The sequence below is a fragment of the Camelus bactrianus genome, chromosome 20 (genome assembly GCF_048773025.1).
Source record: "Camelus bactrianus isolate YW-2024 breed Bactrian camel chromosome 20, ASM4877302v1, whole genome shotgun sequence".
Taxonomy (NCBI): Eukaryota; Metazoa; Chordata; class Mammalia; order Artiodactyla; family Camelidae; genus Camelus; species Camelus bactrianus.
In genome coordinates this window covers 33,990,837-34,010,729 of record NC_133558.1, presented here as the reverse complement: position 1 = coordinate 34,010,729, position 19,893 = coordinate 33,990,837, and the positions used below count along the sequence as shown (strand labels likewise).

Here is a 19,893-nt window from a genome sequence, read left to right as displayed (position 1 = left end):
CCGGTACATCATAGGCACAAATAAATATTTGTTTCTGAATAAGTGAGTATACTGAAATTATGTCTAAGATTGCATTTCTTAAGAAGGTTCTGCTGCTAAAAATCTTTAAAAACTGGTGGTCTCCACCCTTAGATCCAGGTGACCCCTCCAGCTTATAAACTTCATGCTGGACTTCAGCTTCTCTGTCGGCACTTCACGACCGGATGTTCTGTGCCCCAGGTGGCTCATGCCACTTCTCAGCTCAGAATTTTTCCTTCTATGACACCTCATTGCCTTCAGAATATATTTGTCTTTTGGCATTTAATGCCCACTAAAATTTGCCTCACATGCTTTCCGGCATTAACTCCAAGTACTTCCCAGCGGTAACTTTTTCAACATCGGTTGCTTTTTTTTTTTTTTTTCTCTTTTCTGTCTTTTTTTGCTCAGCCTTCAAAGCCCCACCGAGGTACTCCCTCCTCTGGATGCTTTCCCCGATCATATCCATGGAAAATAACCTCCCAAAGAAACTGATTTACATCATTCTGGTGCCCTGGGTCACACATTCTGATTTGTATTACAAACATTTGTATGTGTATCTTTGTTCATTTATTAGCTTGTAAATAGCTTAAGAATGAGAAGGGTAACATAACTGCTTTGTGAAGTAAACAATGATGGAGCAGTTATTGGAAAACAGATAAAAGAATAAAGAATTTTGTTTTTACTTCTGTGAATCCCTGGTAAAAATCCTTCCCCCATCTCTGGGCTAGATTTAGCTTATTCAGTTGCCCATAAAAAAGGAACTAATTGATAACAAACAAGCAAAATATGGCTCAAGTATAAGATACACGCACAAGAGGAGCATTTCTAGATAATTTTCTTAGAGTAGCTTGGGGACCGAGTCCGCCAGGAGTCAAGAGACTTGGGATCTGTCTGTAAGTTCCAATCAAATTGTCAGTTTCAGCCCAAGGAAAGCACAGCAAAGAAAAACATGGTGTTTCCTTGAGCAGAGAAAATAAAAACTCTGTTTTGGCCAGAATGGTTCAGATGGAAGCAGAGATTTGGGGTTTGTTGGTTTTGAAGGAGCTACTCAAAATGCTGATTATGACTAAGTTATGTTCACAGGAAAGTGTTTTTTTTTTAACTTTAAATTTCTGTCTAATGAAACCATCCTCACATTTAAGATAGTGACCATATCTAACACCCCCAAAATCATAGGCAAGTTTTTTAAAATAGCATACTGTAAAAATGTATTTTTTGTATGTCATTTTATGAATTCAAAGATATATAGAATTCTATAGAGAGAGATTCATGTAACCATCACCATCAGGATGCAGAACGTTTCCCAAAAGTTCCCCTTGCGCTACTCCTGTTCCTCGGTCCTCACATCCTCCCAGTGATTCCTGCAACCATGGATCTGCTCTCCATTTGTATCATTCTGTCTTTTCTACAATGTCATATAAATGGAATCATATCATATGTATCCCTTAGAGATGGGCTTCTGTCCCTTAATATCATGCCTTTGATGTTCACCCCAGGTGTTACATGTTATTAATTGTTCCTTCCTTCCTTCCTTCCTTCCTTCCTTCCTTCCTTCCTTCCTTCCTTCCTTCCTTCCTCCCTCCCTCCCTCCCTCCCTCCCTTCCTGCCTTCCTTCCTCCCGTCCTTCCTTCCTTCTTTCTTTTTCTCTTTCTGGCTGAGTAGTACTCCATTGTCTGGATAAACCACAGTTGGTTTATTCATTCACCTGTTGAAGAACATTTGCATCCTTTCTGGGTTTTGGTGATTCTTGATGAAGGTGCAGTAAACATTTGTGTACAGGTTTTTGTGTGTATAGACAAGGGTTTTTTGAGGGGAGGGGTTGTTCTTTTAGATTCTTTTACGCCTTGCTTCAGAGATACCAATGGAGTGAGGACCAAATTTCTCAGTCTACAGAAAGGGGAAGGATTTGGGATGAGTTCTTAGACAGATGCGCTCTTGGAAGGGAGAGGTGCATCCTACCCCGCCATCCATAGCTTGGTGGCTCTCTCTGCCCACCACTGCCCTTCCCCTACTTTTCCAGATAACAAAATCCTCATGGACATTAGCAAGTCTCGTGGTTCCATAGTAGGAGTCCCTGTGCCCCTGTTTTGATGCCATATTTGAAATAAGATACATATGTCATAGCAAGTAGTTTCACGCAACCTGGAGCCCAGAGTGTTTCTGTTCTAATTAGTGGAACAGAAGAGTGATGCTCCAGTCTTGTGGTGGTGGATACAGCAGTCCGAGAATAAAAGGAGAGCATTGGAAGAGTTCCCCATCCATAACAGACAGAATTGGAAAGAACAACTGTATATCACTGATGGAATCTTGAAGTTCTTCAGAAATACGTATCTTGAATTGATCATTGATTCCTGTACCTAATTGTTTAATTCAATAAATGTGTATAGAACAAACTGTGTGCCAGGTGCAGTTACAACCGTATAATTTCCACAATATTTTATTATATTAGCATCTTATTAATATGTTGTTATTATTATTTTGTATTTGTTTTTCTTTTCAACAGGGGTCAATTTTACAGCTCGCTCCAGGCCATTTGCTGTCTTAGCTGCGACTCCATCCGAGAGGTCCACCATGCTCCTGGCTGCTTCCCTGTGCTCCGTGGTCTCGTGGCTGGCTCTGTGCTGCCTCGTATGCTGTTGGTTTAAGAAAAGCAAAAACAGAAGTATGTGGATTTCTTTTTTTGAAAAAAAAAATCTGAAAAAATTTCATCATGTGCAACATATTAACTATTCTTTTTCTTCCCCCAAAGAGAAATTTTTATGAGCCTCTGGAATACAGTAAACCGCATGGAGCCAAATTGCTCAGTTCATACATAGAAACCCAGAGTGTCTAATCTTACATACTAATAGCAATAATAATGACGGTTCATATTTATTGAACAGCCGCTATGGACCAGGTTCAAAGTATGTTAGATACTTGAATTCATTTAATCCTTACAACAACCACATGACGTAGGTACTAAGGACTATGTGTTTCAGAGGTGGAGCCTTTGCACAGAAAGGCTCGGTGACTTGCCAAGGGACACAGCCAGGACGAGGCAGTTTGGCTCCCTGCAGAACTCTCTGAGAACACTCACTGCTGGGCTCCCCACACCCCGCTCTCTGAAACACCGTGCCCCACGGCCCGGGTGACCTTCCAGAAGGACAGTTCAGTAATCAAGGGGAAAGGCCCTCTCCTGTTTCACAAGAGGGAAGAGAGTGTTTGGTGTTTTCTTTTCTAGGGGCATAGAAATTACGTTCTTGGACATTTTCCCAGAAGCAGATTTTTTTTTTGGCTGGAGACATGGCTGAAACACTTGTGATATCAGGAGATAGGAGGGAATCAAAGTGGTAAGAATGAGCATAAAAGCGGCAAAATGCGGAGATGCAAAGAGAAGGTCAAAATAAGAGAGGAAAGGGGACGGAGCACGGTGGCATTGCTAGACAGCTCCTGGTGCCTGGATTTCGGGGAGATGCTGGGGCCAAGCTCCCCCGGCTGCTCTTTATTTTGAACCACGCTCCCGACTGATCTCTGCCTCTCTCCCTGCCATCGCCGGGCTGGACAAACTGCAAGAAAGCCCGAGGCTTCCTTGTCTTCCCCAGGAAGAATGGGGTCTTCTCCTGGGATGTTGCCTGTGATTTGTTGAACCACAGGTTTTGGTCTTTGTTTTTAAATCTAAAAATATCTGCGTGTGTGTGTGCATGTGTGTGTGTGTGTCTGTGTCTATGTGGTGCTTCCTGGTCCTGCTATGGTTTCTGATATCACGTGATTTTTCTGTGAAGTTGGTGGTTGAATTCGCATCCTCCACTTTATAGCTAAACCTCCCAGCCATGCAGGGAGCTTTCCACTAAGCTCTTTTCACCCCATCTCTCCTCTTTTGTTCACCCAACTCTAGAGAAAGCTGCTTCCTGCTGTTACTAAACATCTCAGTCACCTTGACCTCCTCTTTTTGCTTTTTAAACCCTTCAGTATCGTTGGACACATTGCCCTGTATTGAATTTCCATATTTTCTTAACTGCACAGACTCCTAACTTTCTTTTAAAAAAATGTAGAGATCAGGAGAAATTTTATGGAAAAAAATATACAGTAATCAGCTCTGTATCATTTGCATTTCCTTTACATTGTTCTGTATTTTCTTTAGATTTCTAAAATAAGCATTCATTAATTTAAAATCAAAAAGGATACTGTCCGCCATCTTCCTCATAGTACATGATTTTCTGACCCAGCTGGACTGTCTATGTCAGCGCTTTACAAAATTTTGAATTCAGGACTTTGTCACACTTTCAGTAATCACTAAAAACCCCAAAGAGCTTTCATCAGTGTGTGTTCTATGCATCCATCTTTCCAAGTTGGAAGCCAAAAGAGAACACGTAAAACCTATCAATTTATTTATAAATAACAGTAATACATGCATTAGATGTTAACATAACATATTTTTATTTAAAAACTATCTTTAAAAAATACATAGTGAAAAGAATGGCATTTTTTTTTTTTATAAACCTCTTTAATGTCTGCCTTCAGAAAGGTCTGCTGGGTTCTAAAAGCAGCTTCTGCAGTCTGTCTTTTGCAATGTATTGTTTTGAGTGAAGTCTATGAAGACAGTCCAGCCTCACACAGATAGGAAGTAGAAAAAAGGAGAGTGTTCTAATAGCTTTTACAGATAATTGTGGATATTCTTCTTTGACAATCTACCCAAACTGGACAAGAGGTAGTCACTTAAAGGTACATCTCAGTGTACTTTTTGTACTTGAAAATGCACTTGTCTACCTTGTACTTTGAATGGAGCTTTTATCCACGCATAATTCTGAAACATTGTGCTTTGGCTATTTGGGAAATATTGTTTCACTGAGTTATATAGATCTTCCAAATGCTAATATATTTCATTCTACATTTAAAAAAATATCATATGTTAATGTGAACAGAATGAAAATCTATGAAGCTCATAGATGCAAGTTTTCTAAAATTCTAAAATTTCCCATATGAACTTGATTTATATCATTTGCAACAAATACTATCAATTGTTTCTTTGCAGTTACAGGCTCACTTCATTTACTTAAAAATAAAACAACTCTTCCAAGTACTCATGAATAACCATAATTTGTCTTTCAGTTATTCTTTTCAAGTTCTTTCAACATAAAAATAGTGTTCCGTGGGGAAAAAAAAATCAACTAGTTCAGTTCAAACTCAATCACAAAAGTGTTTTTCCTTGAGAAAATCACCATTTGTCATGGCATGGAGTTATTTGACACTGTGTTACAAATCTGTGTGTCTATCCTCTGCCATCCAAAGTGGAATAAAAGCTCCAGGAGGGCAGGGACCCAATCCTTCATGCTCATCGTTCTCTTTCCAGTGCCTAGAACAGGGCCTGGCATGAGGACTGTAAAGGTATTTGTGTTAATATATGTAATGAGTGCATGAATAGAGGATAAAGCATCACTTCAGTCAAGAGTGGACTGAAAATGGAAAGTCTTCAATCAAGAGTCCACACCTGTATGAGATCTGTGGATTGTATCAATAATAGTTCAACATGCAATGAATATAAAAATATTAGACGTCCTACATTTTTGCAAAATTAAGTGTGTATTTTACACTCACAGCATGTTACAGTTGGTACTAGTCACACTTCACAGGTTCAGTAGCCACACGTGGTGGCAACTGTCTTGGACAGTAAGGTCTTACACCTCAATGTTGGTGGTCAGTGTATGGGATTTTATTTCATTATTCCTTAACTGCTGGAAATACTATGTACATTCCACTGCATGTATGTCACAGTGATTTGGGGGGAGCAGAAAAGGGACGCATCTTAACACCTAGGATCCATTTACAATAAAAATGTCATTTTATTCTGGAAAAAAAACCACTTCTTTTTTTCATTAATGCAGAAATAAAAAGTGAAGAGATTTCTGAATCTCAGACTGATGATCAAAACAATCATATCCATGTCACATCCAAATGCCAAGGACCACAGATAGAGATGGAAAAGGAAGGTGCCAGGATGGCAGAAGGTAAGCTTGGACAGTGGGATGGTTCCTGCAGGAGGAACCCATTGTGTGCACACGTAGCCTCCCGCTGGCTGCCGGTTTCTGAATCAATTTTGTTTATAGCCTCTTCCTTAGCCTTTGTTACTTCTTCACAAGGAAACTGTACCCCAGCGTAAGAATACACAAGTCCGGCTGATTCACTCAGCTCTTAACCAGTTATTCGAGTTGACATTTATATAGTTTTTCCTTACTAGAAGATTATTGGTTTAACATCTGAATTTGTTACATAGAGAAAAGGAACACCAGCGTCTAGGCATATAATCTCTCCCGTAGCTATTGCAAAGCTGCCAGTTTGGCAACCTAATTGAATCTGGGAAGGAAGACAATGTGGTTGCCAAATACCAACTATGCAAATTCAATTGAATATAGACCCCCAAGAAATAAGTCAGTTTTGCTAAGCTCTGCTTTGTTGTTTTGTCGTACTTTTAGCAAAAGGTATTATTTGCCTATGTTGTGCGTTATGCCAGATAATTTTGCTTGTTCCGTTGCGAAATTGCCATTAGTGCCAAGCAAAGAAAAGATAAGCATTTGTCTCAGGCCAATGTTTTGCCCCTGTCTTTCTAAGGACACAGAAAATACAAAGACAATGGACAGAACCCAAGATAGGTTGGCCAAGTACGAACATGGCATATGAAAAATATTCGTATAATTTCCTGGATCTGAAACATTTTGAAACATAAGCTCTAAAGAGAAGAATATTCTTGTTTTTTTTTCTAAGTAGTGGCCAATGATCGTGATATTTCTGCCTGAAAAGGAATACAGATCTGACTGGTTCTCAGAGGATGTTGAACCAAACCATAGCCGTCCAATGTTGCTCTGCCTCTGACAAGTTTAATGAACTTGGGTGACTGTGTATGTATCACTGTATCAGTTTGTTTGTCTGTTTGGATTTTGTGCCACAGGAGAAATAAAGTAATTTTTTTAAAAGATTTCCCATTAAATTAGTCCAGCCATACTCCATCCAGCTCCTGGACCTGTTCGAGATTCGCAGATTCTAACTAATATATGTAAAATAGATAAACAACAAGTTCATACTGTATAGCACAGGGAACTATATTTAATACCTTGTAACAACTTATTGTGAAAAGAATATGAAAATGAATACATGTATGTTCATGTGTGACTGAAGCATTATGCTGTACACCAGAAACTGACACAACGTTGTAAGCTGACTATACTTCAATAAAAATACACACAGACACACACACACACAAAGTTGGTAGGGAATGTGAGTGGGTGGAGGTGTGAAGGATGGAGACAGAGAGAAGGGGATGGGAACTCTTTCTAGATTCCATCTTTAATTTTGGTTTCCAGACCCTTGCCCACATTATTGCATGCACATCCAGGGCAGTTGCTTGACAACCGTCCTCTGAGCCCAGCTCCGGGAAGAAGGGCATATCTGGCTGCATTCTTCAGCGAACAGCAAGAGTGATGCTAATCTCTCCCTTAATCTAATATGACCATCTACATGCATCTCAGTTGCCCGGCTTAAATTAACTACATTAAGCAGTCCGCAATGCCTGGGTGTTTTATTAAGGGACATTTTTTATGTGGTGGCTTATTAATAAATTATCAGAAACGAGACAAGGGACAGGGCTCCTGTGGAAGAGTTTAGATTGAAGAGATGGGCGAATGAAAGAGCCCATTTTATTAGGCCATCCGAGTTAAAAATAGAAAGATACGTTATCCAAATCCTCCCCTGGGGATCGTAGCGGATTTGTTTTCTTATCTTCTAAGCTTTGTCCAAATCTTAAGAGCATCGTTTCCGAGGGAAGTAATGAGGCATCTCCTGCTCTTCTTTGGAAATTATTGCCAGCTCCAAAACATCTAATTGTTGCTAGCTTTAAATAAATGTGGGTTTATTTCATTATTTCCCTGGCACTGAAGTTTCTAGTTTCCGTTTTTCTTGTGTGTTTTTAAACCTGTGGCATTTGCTGATCGAGTGATTGGCTGTCCCGCTTCCAAGCACTTTGCATATTCACAGAGCATCACTGACACTTATTTAGCTGGGAGAATGCACGTTTTCACTGTCCAATAGATTCAGACTGTAAACTCACCATGTTATGACTTTTACCAAAAATCGTATGAATGCAACAGGAGCAGCAGAGAGTTGGGAGGAAGGAGGAAAGAATAAAGCATGTACTTTTACCAGGGCTTTAGACACAGGAAGCATCTGAGCCGGCTTGTAAAACTCCTATTTGTTCTTGTCACTCTGGTCCTCGGAAGGTCTAATGAATTCCCAGCCTGAGCTGGAGAGGCAGCAGAGCTGGACCGTTCAGAGCACAACATCCAGGTGTCAGCAGGACTGGGTTCAATCCTGATTCCCCTGTTGACTTACTCTGTGGCCTCAAGCAAGTCACCTACCCTCTCTGTGCTCTTTGGTTTCCTCATCAGGAAAACTGTTCCAAGAATACTGCTCACACTCAGGGCTGTGGCGAAGGTTAAGTGAGTTAATATCACGATAGAGCAGAAGGGTTCCTGATATATTGTGTGTGCTGTGTGTGGATTATTTATTGTTGGCTTTCCTCCTTGTTGCTCAGGACTCAAAGCTCTCCAAGACCTGACTCCACCTGACCTTTCTAGTCTTACTCTGGGTTTCCCCTTCTTGCCCTCTCCTGACACTCACCCCACCAGCCTTCCCTTCCCGGGACTGGTCTAACAACTTTGCATGCCCTAGCTTGCACAGTTTTTTTTCCAGTTGGATTGCTTGTCTTCACCTGTTAAAACTTCCTCGAGCTTTTCAGCACCAGCTGAAATGCCTTTTTTTAATTTTCATTTTTAATTGAAATATAGTCAATTTACTATGTTGTGTTAGTTTCTGGTGTATAGCATAGAGATTCAGTTTTTTATATATATATATTCATATTCTTTTCCATTACAAGTAATTACGAGATAGCGAATATAGTTCCCTGTGCTATATATAGTAGGACCTTGTTGTTTGTCTATTTTATATATAGATGTTAGTATCTGCAAATCTCGATCTCCCAATTTTATCCCTTCCCACCCCCTTTCCCTCCTGGTAACCATACATTGGGCTTCTATGCCTGTGAGTCTGCTTCTGCTTTGTAAATATTTACAAAACAGAAATGCCTTTTTGCCCCCATAAAATCTACCCTAATCCTCCCCACCCTAACAAAAATTAATATTACCCTCTTCGGTTTCCAAAGACTGAATGCACACCACCACAGTAGCGCTTATGGTTTTTGGAATTTGTCGTGTATCAGTGGCTCTCAGTTCCCACAGGCCAGGTCCTTAACCAGGGGCAATGTTGTTTCCCAAGCAGGGTGATCAGTTCATCCTGACTTTCCAAGAACTTTCCAGGTTTTAAAAATGAAAGCTTTGTGTCTCAGGAGCTCCCTCAGTCTCAGACAAATTGGGACCACTGGTCCTTCTACCTCCAGTGGACATTTGCATTTTCTGGAGACATTTTTGTTATCAGAGCTGGGGGAAGGGGATGCTCCTGGCCGCTCTGGAGAAGAGATGGGGGACACCATAAACTTCTTACAACACACAGGATCACTCCCACCGCAAAGATGATCTGACTCAAGGCATCAGTAATACCAAGGCTGAGAAACCCTGAGAAGGGGTTACTCATCTTTGTAACATTTAAGTGAGAGACTGCTGGAATGACATAATAAATGAAACTAAATGTTATCTTCCGATAAATATTAGACCAGTATTTCTTTGTCTCCTGATATTTTTTGTACCTCACAAGGTCCTCTCTGTCCAGCTACTAAGAGATGATATTTGGTTACCTGTCCTTAATGAGTTTCCAGTATGAGTGGGACACAGGAGGAGTATTTGGGGGAAAATGAAAGGCCATTTGCAGGCAATCCACAATGCAGTGTAAAGCAGTCACAGCAAACATTATGTATTTGAAGAATTCAAAGAAGGGAGAGAATGCTGAAGGAGAGAAAGACTATCTTTACCCTAAGTCACATGTGTGGTCCCTCCAGCTCCTAAATCATATCACACGGTTTCAAATCCCATTTGCTAAGGGCTTAATTGTACGGTTTGTATCAACTCCAGTTCACAGAGGAGCAGCAAGGAGCTCCGCTTGGCTCTGTCAAAGCTCACTTTTGTACCATTTCTTCTCACCTGTTCCCTGGTTCCCCTCATTTGGTTAATAGCCCCCAGCTCTCCCAGACTAGACTTCTCAGAGTTGTCTTCAACCCCTGGTCTCCTGTTACCAGCGGACCTTCTTGCTGGCCAAGTCCGATCAGTCCCACCTCTGCGGTGTCTTCATTTCCATCTCCTCCTGCTGTTTCCCAGATGTGCCTTCACTCAGCCTCAGGTAACACACCCCCGACAGATGCCCACCCCCAACTCCCTCTCCTCCCTCCAGGGCAGTGTTTCCTGTACACAACCTACGCCTATGTGTTTCACGAGATCTTTCTCTAAGGTATCTGCAGATCTAAAGTCTTTTGCTTCTGATCCCAGATCGAATACTTTTTCTCTTTTTCAAATTCTTTTATCTAAAAGGAGTAGTCCCCTTTCCTCAACTTTTGTAGCCCTTTCCTCTTATTCACTTATCACACCTTCTAGGTAATATAATTCTTTGTGTTCATCTTGGCCCGACCCTTCCCTGTAGGTTCAGATATCTTTTCTAATCCCACCTTTACTGGAGGGTGTTATGACATAAGAACGTGGATACTCCGTGTGGGGTAAATGAGGAAGATAGAAATGCCATGAGCCCTTTGTCTTCTCCTTCCCCTTCCCAGAGACCCTCCTTCCCAGAGACCCTCATTCCCAGAGACCCCTTCCCAGAGACCCTTCTTCTCAGAGACCCCTTCTAAATGCTGGGGGAAAATAAAAAGAATGACCCCTCATCTCGTCTAAAAGAGAGATAGAAAAGTTTATTCTGGTTCATAAAATTAACAACAGGGTAATGAGCACACATCTTTTGGGACCTACAATGGGCAGAACGTGATGTCTTTCTTCCAGGTGATGCTGCCTGCAGCCACCTGAGTTTCCTCTCCCAGTTTCCTGGCTACCACCTTTGTCTTTGCTGGACCGCTACTGCTGCAGACCTGGGTGCTGCCTTCTCCAAACTGTACCCTGATCTGTGTCTGGCCCCTGGTCACTCGTGTGTGTGTGTGCATGTGAAACCCAAGCCCCCAGTGTTGGGAATGAAAAACTGACATGTGAAAAAGGTCTGGATACTATCCCAGTGCGGCTACAAACATTAACTTCATGAATTTTTCGTCTCTATCACTTTAGAGTCCTGTTGGCTCTAGATTTGAGTACGAATCCATGAGAATGAGAGGGCGAGGAGAGGAGAGGGCTGGCTTCAAGATGTCTGGAAGCAGTGAGGAGCAAAAGAGTTCAGGACTGGAAGTTCTCTCAAGTTCCCAAGAAAGTAAAACTGTATTTGGAAGTTATTAATAAATAGCATGTTCATGCATTTTAAAAGTCCATGAATGATAAATGCTGGAGAGGGTGTGGAGAAAAGGGAACCCTCCTACACTGCTGGTGGGAATGTAGTTCGATGCAGCCATTATGGAAAACAGTATGGAGATTCCTCAAAAAACTAATAATAGACTTACCTTATGACCCAGCAATCCCACTCCTGGGCATATATCTGGAGGGAACTTTAATTTAAAAAGATACATGCACCCCAATATTCATAGCAGCGCTATTTACAATAGGCAAGACATTGAAACAACCTAAATGTTCATCCATCAACAGATGATTGGATAAAAAAGATGTATTATGTATATTATATATATATATATGAATACTGCTCAGCTATAAAAAAAGAATAAAATAGTGCCATTTACAGCAATATGGATGGACCTAGAAATTGTCATACAAAGTGAAGTAAGCCAGAAAGAGAAAGAAAATCCACTTATATGTGGATTCCTAAAAAAAATGAAACAAATGAACTTATTTACAAAACAGAAACACTCACAGACATAGAAAACAAGCTTACAATTACTGGGGGGAAAGGGGGTTGGAGGGGATAAGTTAGGTGTTTGAGATTTGCAGATACTAAGTACTATATAATAAATAGATAACAAGTTTCTACTGTAGAGCACAGGGAACTTTATTCAATATCTTGTGATAACCTATAATGAAAAGGAATATAAGTATTTATATGTATGACTGAAATATTATGCTGTAGACCAGAAATTTACACCACATTGTATGTAAACTGACTATACTTGAATTAAAAAAGATATGAACATCTAATTAAAAATAAATAAATAAATTCCAGCACTTATTTCTTAAGAAAACTTAAAAAAATATATAACCAGGAATGAGAGCCTGCCTGGTAAATAAGATGGAGAGGTCCAATGCTGTTTGCAGCCAAGATCTAATATTCCATTTAACAATGGAGCACTATAAGAATTCCTGTTTAAAGTAGAACAAAACACAAAACTCATTCTTACCACAATTTTGTGACATATATTTTGGAGCATGAAGAAATAAAATCAGCTATAAAACAAAATGAAGAGGACAAGTTTGGAGAAAATATATGATGGTTTGCAGATGACACAATTGTTTAATGAAAACTTAATGAGTCAACCATTAACTGCTGTAATTTAGAAATAACTTGCGTAACTTACTCAATATCAATCTATGCAAAAATAATGTTGTATGAGCCAGTAGTTTACAGAGAGGAAACATCAAGAAGCACACAGTAATGACCGAAGACTATGCTGTCTTGGGGAAAAAATCTTAACAAGAGATATATTGGAATTATGTAAAAATTACATGGTATTTTATTGAATAGTTTAAAAAGGGAAGACTTGAATACATGGGAAATTACAACATGTTTCTAATTAGATTGACTCATATTGCACAGGCCTCAGTTATTTCTAAATTAACCTTGGTTTCATGCAGTTCCAATTATTTTGTACAGAGTGCAACAGCACAAGATGATTCTAAAATTCTTCAGAAAGTATAGATCAATGATACAAAGTTAATTTTTTTTAACAGGAAATTGATTTTATGGCAGTGGGAGAAGGTAGCTCAACCAGAAAGGTAATATTTATGTCGTTATTCTTAAGACAACATGATACCGACACCAGAATATATGAGCGCGTTGGGAGAAAGAACCTCAATTAGATATAGATATAGAAATGGAGTGTACGATAAAGGAGATAATAAAAAATAAAGGAAAACAGAAACATTAATCTATGAATTGGGCTGTAAAGTTGACTACTTACAACATTTATTATTCTAGAGTCACGCTTCAAAAAATACATCAAGGTAAACTCCAGATAAATCAATGAGCTAAATTAGGTTTACTAAAGCATATCCATTGCTAAAGTATAACAGAAACAATAAAATGGAGCTCCCTTATGATAGAATGTAGGATTAAAGGCATTTTTCGTTTCTCTTTCAAAAATTTTCACACCTTCCTGATTCATTATGCATGGCTTATTAAAGTAAGTGGCAATATTTTCTCTTCAAGGGACGAATAATCTAGAAAGGACACAGGCAATTGCATGTATAATATTTTCAGGTGATATTAGTTATCTAATCAATAATCTAATCAATTCAATATTATTGACTAATTATTGCATAAATCTTCTTCGGTATGTGGGCAGGACTGTCGCCCTTATTGACAAATGAGAAACCAACGTGGCGTGCATTCCTCATGTTGGTTGGCCCACCATCCATCTCTCTGCTTTAGATCCTGTTTGGGCTTCAAGGTCCAGGTGATTATACTGGGTCTTCTGTACTGAATCCCGGTCATCCAATGCTGAATGCAGAACATGGAGACTGGACAAGGAAAATATAAACAGTGGAGAGGGGGAAGGGAGGTTCATAGCTAATTTTCCCATTGCAAAAGAAGCCAATGAGTGATCTAAGTCAGACAGAGAAAGAGAAATGCTGTGTGCTGTCACTTACACTTGGCATCTAAACAATATGACAAACTAGTGAATAAAATGAAAAAGAAGCAGAAAAAAAGAAAAGCCAGTGACTAGTACCCACACACAAATTTTTAAAATCACAGATCCAGCATGTATTTGTTGTCCAAGAAAGTTTGGGAAGCCAAAAGTGGTTAAGGAGAGCTGGAAAAGTTACAGCTGACCGTGGATGTACCTGGGCAGACCCCAAACCACCGAGTCTTCCTTTTTATAGAGAAAAGATACATGTTCCCATATCTTATCCCATTCTCCCTGAAACTTGATTGTACCCGCCAATGGGACTCTGAAGAGGCATGGAGGGGCAATCTGGTACCCTGTCTTTCCATTTTCATGGGGACGCGCCAACACGGTGGAGGTGGGGAGGAGCCACACCATTTCATATGTTTTGATACTCGCTATTCTTCCTTCCCTAAAACCCAAACATTCAGCTGAATGCCTTAGGACACATATCTGCTATAAATTCATTTTTTATCTAATTTGTCTGAGATCTAAGCTTCCTGTGGAGGTCCAAGATCAAAGGATCTGATTCCTTCTGATGTCGGCGCTGACATGTAATGTGTGCTGACTTAGTTCTGTCTATAACCTCACAGTGGGAGGCGGCCAGCCTCCCTGGGCACCTTTACACAGTGCACTTTCATTTCAGCTGGGGAATCTGTCAGGTATGTTGCTGACTGGAGCTGCCATGTAAATAATTCATGGGAGATTTTTAAATGTTTGGGGGCTTGCAAAGGAAAGCTACGCTTGTGTTCGTCTTTCATGAATAGATGCAGACTTGGAGAACAAGGGGGATCAGAGTTCCAAAGACGGGCTCTCAGAAACAGGATAACAGTATCTTCAATGGACTGAAAATAGGTGACTTGCAGTGTTTGATTCCCCGTTGTATGAAGTGGTATTGGTTTTACCAAGGGATAAAAATTCAAAGCCTTTTTGCCTTTTTTAAGTTTGCTTCTACCTGACAATTGATTATTCTCGTTCTTTGGTTATTTGCTGATCTTGATAAGCTATGTCTTTTCCCCCTGGTGGGAGCGGTCACTCTAGAGGTGGCATCAGGCTCAGGGCTTGGTAGAGGACTGGGCGTAGTCAAGGGGCAAGGTGGGTGGCACAGAAAGTTCCTTCCCTGAAGAAACTCAAAGTCCTAAGAGGAAGATGAGATCATCATACGAGGGAAGGTGACCACTACCAGAAGCAGTTGTACAAGTCAAATGAGAAACTCCAGCCAACAAGTATTGAGGCATAAATCAATGGAGTTTGAGCTGTCCATGAACAGTTCTGGAAGGGTTTGAGACCTCCACAGGGAGACTTGGATAACCTGAAAGCTCTCGGCAAGAGAACTATCCCATAGTTAGGGGACCGTGGCAGACACATGCTAGGCAAAAGGACTGTGGACAAGGAGAGAGAAGATACGGATAACACAGGCTTTGCAGCGTATTAACTGACACGTCACGGGAACAATACAGACACCGTGATTGCTTCATCTTATTTTACTACTCCAGATCTAAAGTGTATTACCTCCATTTGATCTATGAAGATTACACATATTTCGATTATGTTATTATTGCCTTCTCTGTTCCTCACCTTAGTTCCCATTCAATGTTAGATTACATTGAGGTAGGAAATTAATACCCTTTGCCCCAAAATTGTCTCTTACACTGGGATGTAGACCGGATCACTGTCTCCCAACACAAGCCAAGCTAGGTCTCCGTAAACTGAGACAGGAGCGTAATACACAGTTTTATAAATTAGCATTTATGTTGTATATCAAAGTATATATGTACAAAAAAATTCACAATAATGCATTTAGTGGTGACATATGAGAAAAGCAGGAGCAAGAAATGTCAATGACAGTGCCTCTGCTTACCGCTCTGGGTTCAGGATCGTTCTCAACCTTCTCTTTTACTCTAAGGCTCATGGAAGATGACCTTTCCATGCACGCCGTAGTCCCATGCATGTATCCAACTGAACATTCTTCTTAACTCCTCATTGCTATCTTTAACTTTACACAGCATTCTGTGGTTCTCAGACTGCAGACTCTGGAGACAAAAATCTTGAATTCTGTAAAGTAAGTAAGATCTGCCACTACTTTGTATAGATGTGATCTTGGGAAGGTACCTCAATGGCCTCTCTTCTAAAAGGGAGCTGATAATAGCACTTAGGTTGAGAGAGTTGTTGTCATGGTTAAATTACACGTACGTATAACTCGGTGCCCACCATGTGATATAATTGCTGTAGAAGTGTTGCTTGAAATTATTATTAGCCTTTCTCTCTTCAGAGAACACATACTGGAATATAAATGAATGGGGATCGTTAACACAGAATAATTTTGAATTTCTTTCGTTTAATCTTAAAAAGGATAATTTAATAAAATTATTTTAAAAATTGAACTGTAATACTTTATTGTTTATAACAAATAGACCGGGAGGTACAAACCATTAGGTGTAAGATAAGCTACAGGGATGTGTTATACAACGTGGGGGATACAGCCAATATTTTGTAATCACTGTAAATGGAGTGTAACCTTTAAAAATTGTCTACAAAATAAAAATAAATAAAATGAAAATAAATCAATAAAAATAGATTGATACATCCCTCAACACCCAATGTATTAAGAGGATGGGACACTCATGAATTAGGAAATACTTTCTGAAAAAAGTGAGAAATTTGGGGAGCTGACTAAAAGAAGGCAGAGAGTTTTTGAAAGACAAGATGAAGAAAAAATGTGACAATGAATATATATATGTTCATGTATGACTGAAAAATTGTGCTGTACACTGGAATTTGATGCAACATTGTAAAATGATTATAAATCAATAAGAAATTGAAAAAAAAAAGACAAGATGGAAAAATATTTCAGGCCTAAGGTGTGTTTGAAGATAGTTCTTACAGGTGGGTAATTATACATGCCTACTCATATGAATATATGATTACTTATGTGTTTATCTCTACAATGTTTATATTTATGTTTTTATAGAGTCAAAGATATTCAAATTGTGAATTTGGCACAAAAAGCCAAAAATACTAAGATTGGCTTTTAGAACTCATTTCTTTTTTTTAAATTGAACTATAGTTATGTACAATTTTGTGTAAGTTTGGGGGAGTGTAGGATTCACAGATACACACCACTATATATAAAATAGTCTCATTTCTAAATACAAATATGAGTTACCCCACTTGGTAGGGTCTGACTCTGGTCTAATTTTCCTATTTAAGCTGTCATACATACACTGAAAAAATCCTGGTTGACTTATCAACATTATAAAAGGTTTTTCTGGGAAGCTATGTTGTCAAATTTGTATCAAATAATTAATATATATAATTATAATAGGCATGGGATACCACAGGGTTGGTTTTTTTTTTTTCTGAAAAAAAAATTCCCCCGAATATTTGGAAATCAATAAGCTGATATAATTTAGTCTTTATTTGACGATATCTTTTCAGGGATGCTAAATATGCCGGATGTGTGATCAACCGATTGAGAGCTAAACCTGTTTCCTCCACTACTATTCTGTCTCTCACAGATTTGAGGATGAAGGTCCTGAGAGGCAGACTGAACCAGCTCCCCCATCAGTCACTGAATGGCGTGTCCAGAAGGAAGGGGAGCCGGCCGGTGGTCCGGGAGGAAGGTGGCCGCCAGGCGGAGGCTGCTGCTCCTGCCTCCGGCGTCGCCGGTGTGACGGCGCACGGGAACCCCTGCGCTCCGGGCTCCCCTGCTCAGCAGGTGTACCTGCAGGAGACTGGGAGCTGGAAGGAGGCCCAGGAGCAGTTGCTCAGATACCAGCTGGCAGGCCAAGATCAGCTGCTGCTGCTCTGCCGGGACCTCAGACAGGAGAGGCAGCGACTGCATGGCCAGAGCCGGCTGGACAAGGACACTGTCAGCCTGGGGCTTTCCCAGGAGAAGCCAGCCTCCTGTGGCACCACCGAGGCCTTCTGCCTCCACCCAGTACACCCGGAGGCTGTTCAGGAACAGCTGTGATCAAGGACCCATGGGGACATATGGGCTGAAAGTCATAATGTCCAAAATATTTCCGGATCATGAATGGAGGGATGACCCCTGACTGGTTTGACATTAAGGAGGGAGAATATGGACTCTGAGTTCTCTGTTTTCAACTTTAAAATGCAAGACAGTCACTTAAGTGATTGTAGATTGAAACAGTATCTGATATGTCTTGTATTTATCACGGATCCTAGTCCAGTGCCAGACAAATAATAGGTTCTCAAATATTCGTTGATTTTTTTCCTTGTTTTTGACTTCAGCTGGTTATCTTCCTGATTTTGCCATCCTAATTATGGCATAATACTGATTTATACCAGTAGAGGGTGCAATTAAGCTTCCTCTAGGATCACCACCCACAATGCTTTGGGCTTCTCTTATAGATGGGATCATGCAAAGGACTGGTCTGCTACAGTTATTCCTGCTGTGTTAAAGCAAAACATTTCTTTCCCCGATGGGAACATCTGAAGGATAGAAGACCCCTCTCCCTGACCTGTCAGAGCTGATTTTCCAACCACAAGGTGACTGCCTGGCTTTTTCACAAATTGATTTTATTTCATGGCTTAAATTAAATCATTATTAGGAGCTCACTTTTGTGCAAATGTATCAAGTTTGTACCTCATGAGTCCTGACACATGGAAACTGATATTCTCGTGGGGTTGGTTGAGATGATAGTTAAGGGCAAAGATCTGAAAAGAGCCAGTTTGGGGAAAGAAATTGTCCATGGGCCAGTTATATTTTTCTGTAGTTCTTTCTGTGAATAACTGGGACAGATTTACAACTGGAAGAAAACCAGAGATGACCAAGTGGCCAAGTGGATGATCAGCTAATTTAATTACTAGAGAACTGCTTTTTAGAGAAGACAGTGCATGGGAAAGATCCCATGACATGCAGAAGGCTGTGTGCTAGGGGTTCCAGTGGAGACCAGAGCAGAGGGTTAACTGTGTTGATTTTAAGTTGAGTATGGATACTACTCAAATGGGTGAATTTCACCCAATTCACAACTTTGCAGAGCGCCCATCTGTGTTCAAATTAAACCTGACTGTGTCCTTGGTTCTGGATCCAGAAGATCTCATGTGCCAGGGGAATAAAGCCAAGACAGCAGAGGTAAGGAAAATACCTAGAAAGAACTTGCTCTCAACTTTTCCCTAAATCTAAACCAGGATTTTCCAGTCTCTGGAAGATGAAGGAGGCTGTTCTATGTTTGAATTAGGGCAGGGAAGGAAACACACTCTTCTATTGCAGAGTTTTAAATGATGATGTCCTGGAAGGAGCCCCAACGGAGGGACTGGCAGGAAGCCATCATTGAGGGCATCACTGGGAAAGTACGTCTCACTCCACCACAAGCTGGCAGGGAAGTCCTCAGCCTCTTAGTCCATTTTTCAGATGTCTTGTACATCTCAGACCTTACAGCTGCCCCCGAAAGGAGGTAAGGCAGCGTCCTCTGGGACACTGAGTTGGATTCTTTGGGTTTTCAAAGAGCTGTTGTGATCTTTTAGTACAAAAACATTTGAGAGGTTAAGCTTTTGAGAAGTAGAAAACCACAGCATCATAGCACCCTCCTTTCCACCCCCTCCAGTTCCAGCCCAGGTGTCTTTCCTGAACGCCATACCAGTCTTCCCGTAGGTCATCCTGCTGCCACTACGATGTTAACGTGTCCTAAACTCTGCTCCTCCTCAGGTTTCTAATGCATGGCATCCTTGTACTCAGACCACAGTCTAGAAGTCAACTTCTTCTTCTTCTCTCTCACCCTTCCCCCCAAATCAGCTACCAATCTTATTTCTACCCCTTCTTTGTCCTTCTCCCAATCTCTGTTATCTTCTTTTCCACCTCCACGTGCTTAACACTGATCTTTCTGGAAGGTGAGTTTGATCCTATGCCTCTGTTTACAAACAACCCTAACTGACCTGTTAATCCTACCCTGGCAAAACCTGAAATTCTTGAGTCCAGAATGGACTCTGGGACAGAAGTTCCCAGAGTACCTTGT

The 19,893-nt window shown here is 40.5% G+C and overlaps 1 protein-coding gene across 10 annotated transcripts in view; it reads left to right on the top strand.

Moving 5' to 3' along the window:
* PKHD1 (PKHD1 ciliary IPT domain containing fibrocystin/polyductin) overlaps positions 1–18,496 on the top strand; it is a 369,459-nt gene extending 350,963 nt beyond the window's left edge. For 7 of the 10 annotated variants that reach the window (XM_074348887.1, XM_074348889.1, XM_074348894.1 and 4 more), the window contains 3 exons: positions 2,522–2,680; positions 5,880–6,002; positions 17,434–18,496. In XM_074348887.1, coding sequence (XP_074204988.1) covers positions 2,522–2,680; positions 5,880–6,002; positions 17,434–17,888 — 737 coding nt within the window. In that variant the 3' untranslated portion in view covers positions 17,889–18,496. Of the gene's footprint in view, positions 1–2,521; positions 2,681–5,879; positions 6,003–10,168; positions 10,333–12,980; positions 13,026–17,433 lie in introns of all 10 variants that reach the window. The other 3 variants (XM_074348892.1, XM_074348895.1, XM_074348896.1) reach the window with 3 other exon arrangements.
* The last annotated feature ends 1,397 nt before the right edge of the window (positions 18,497–19,893 follow it).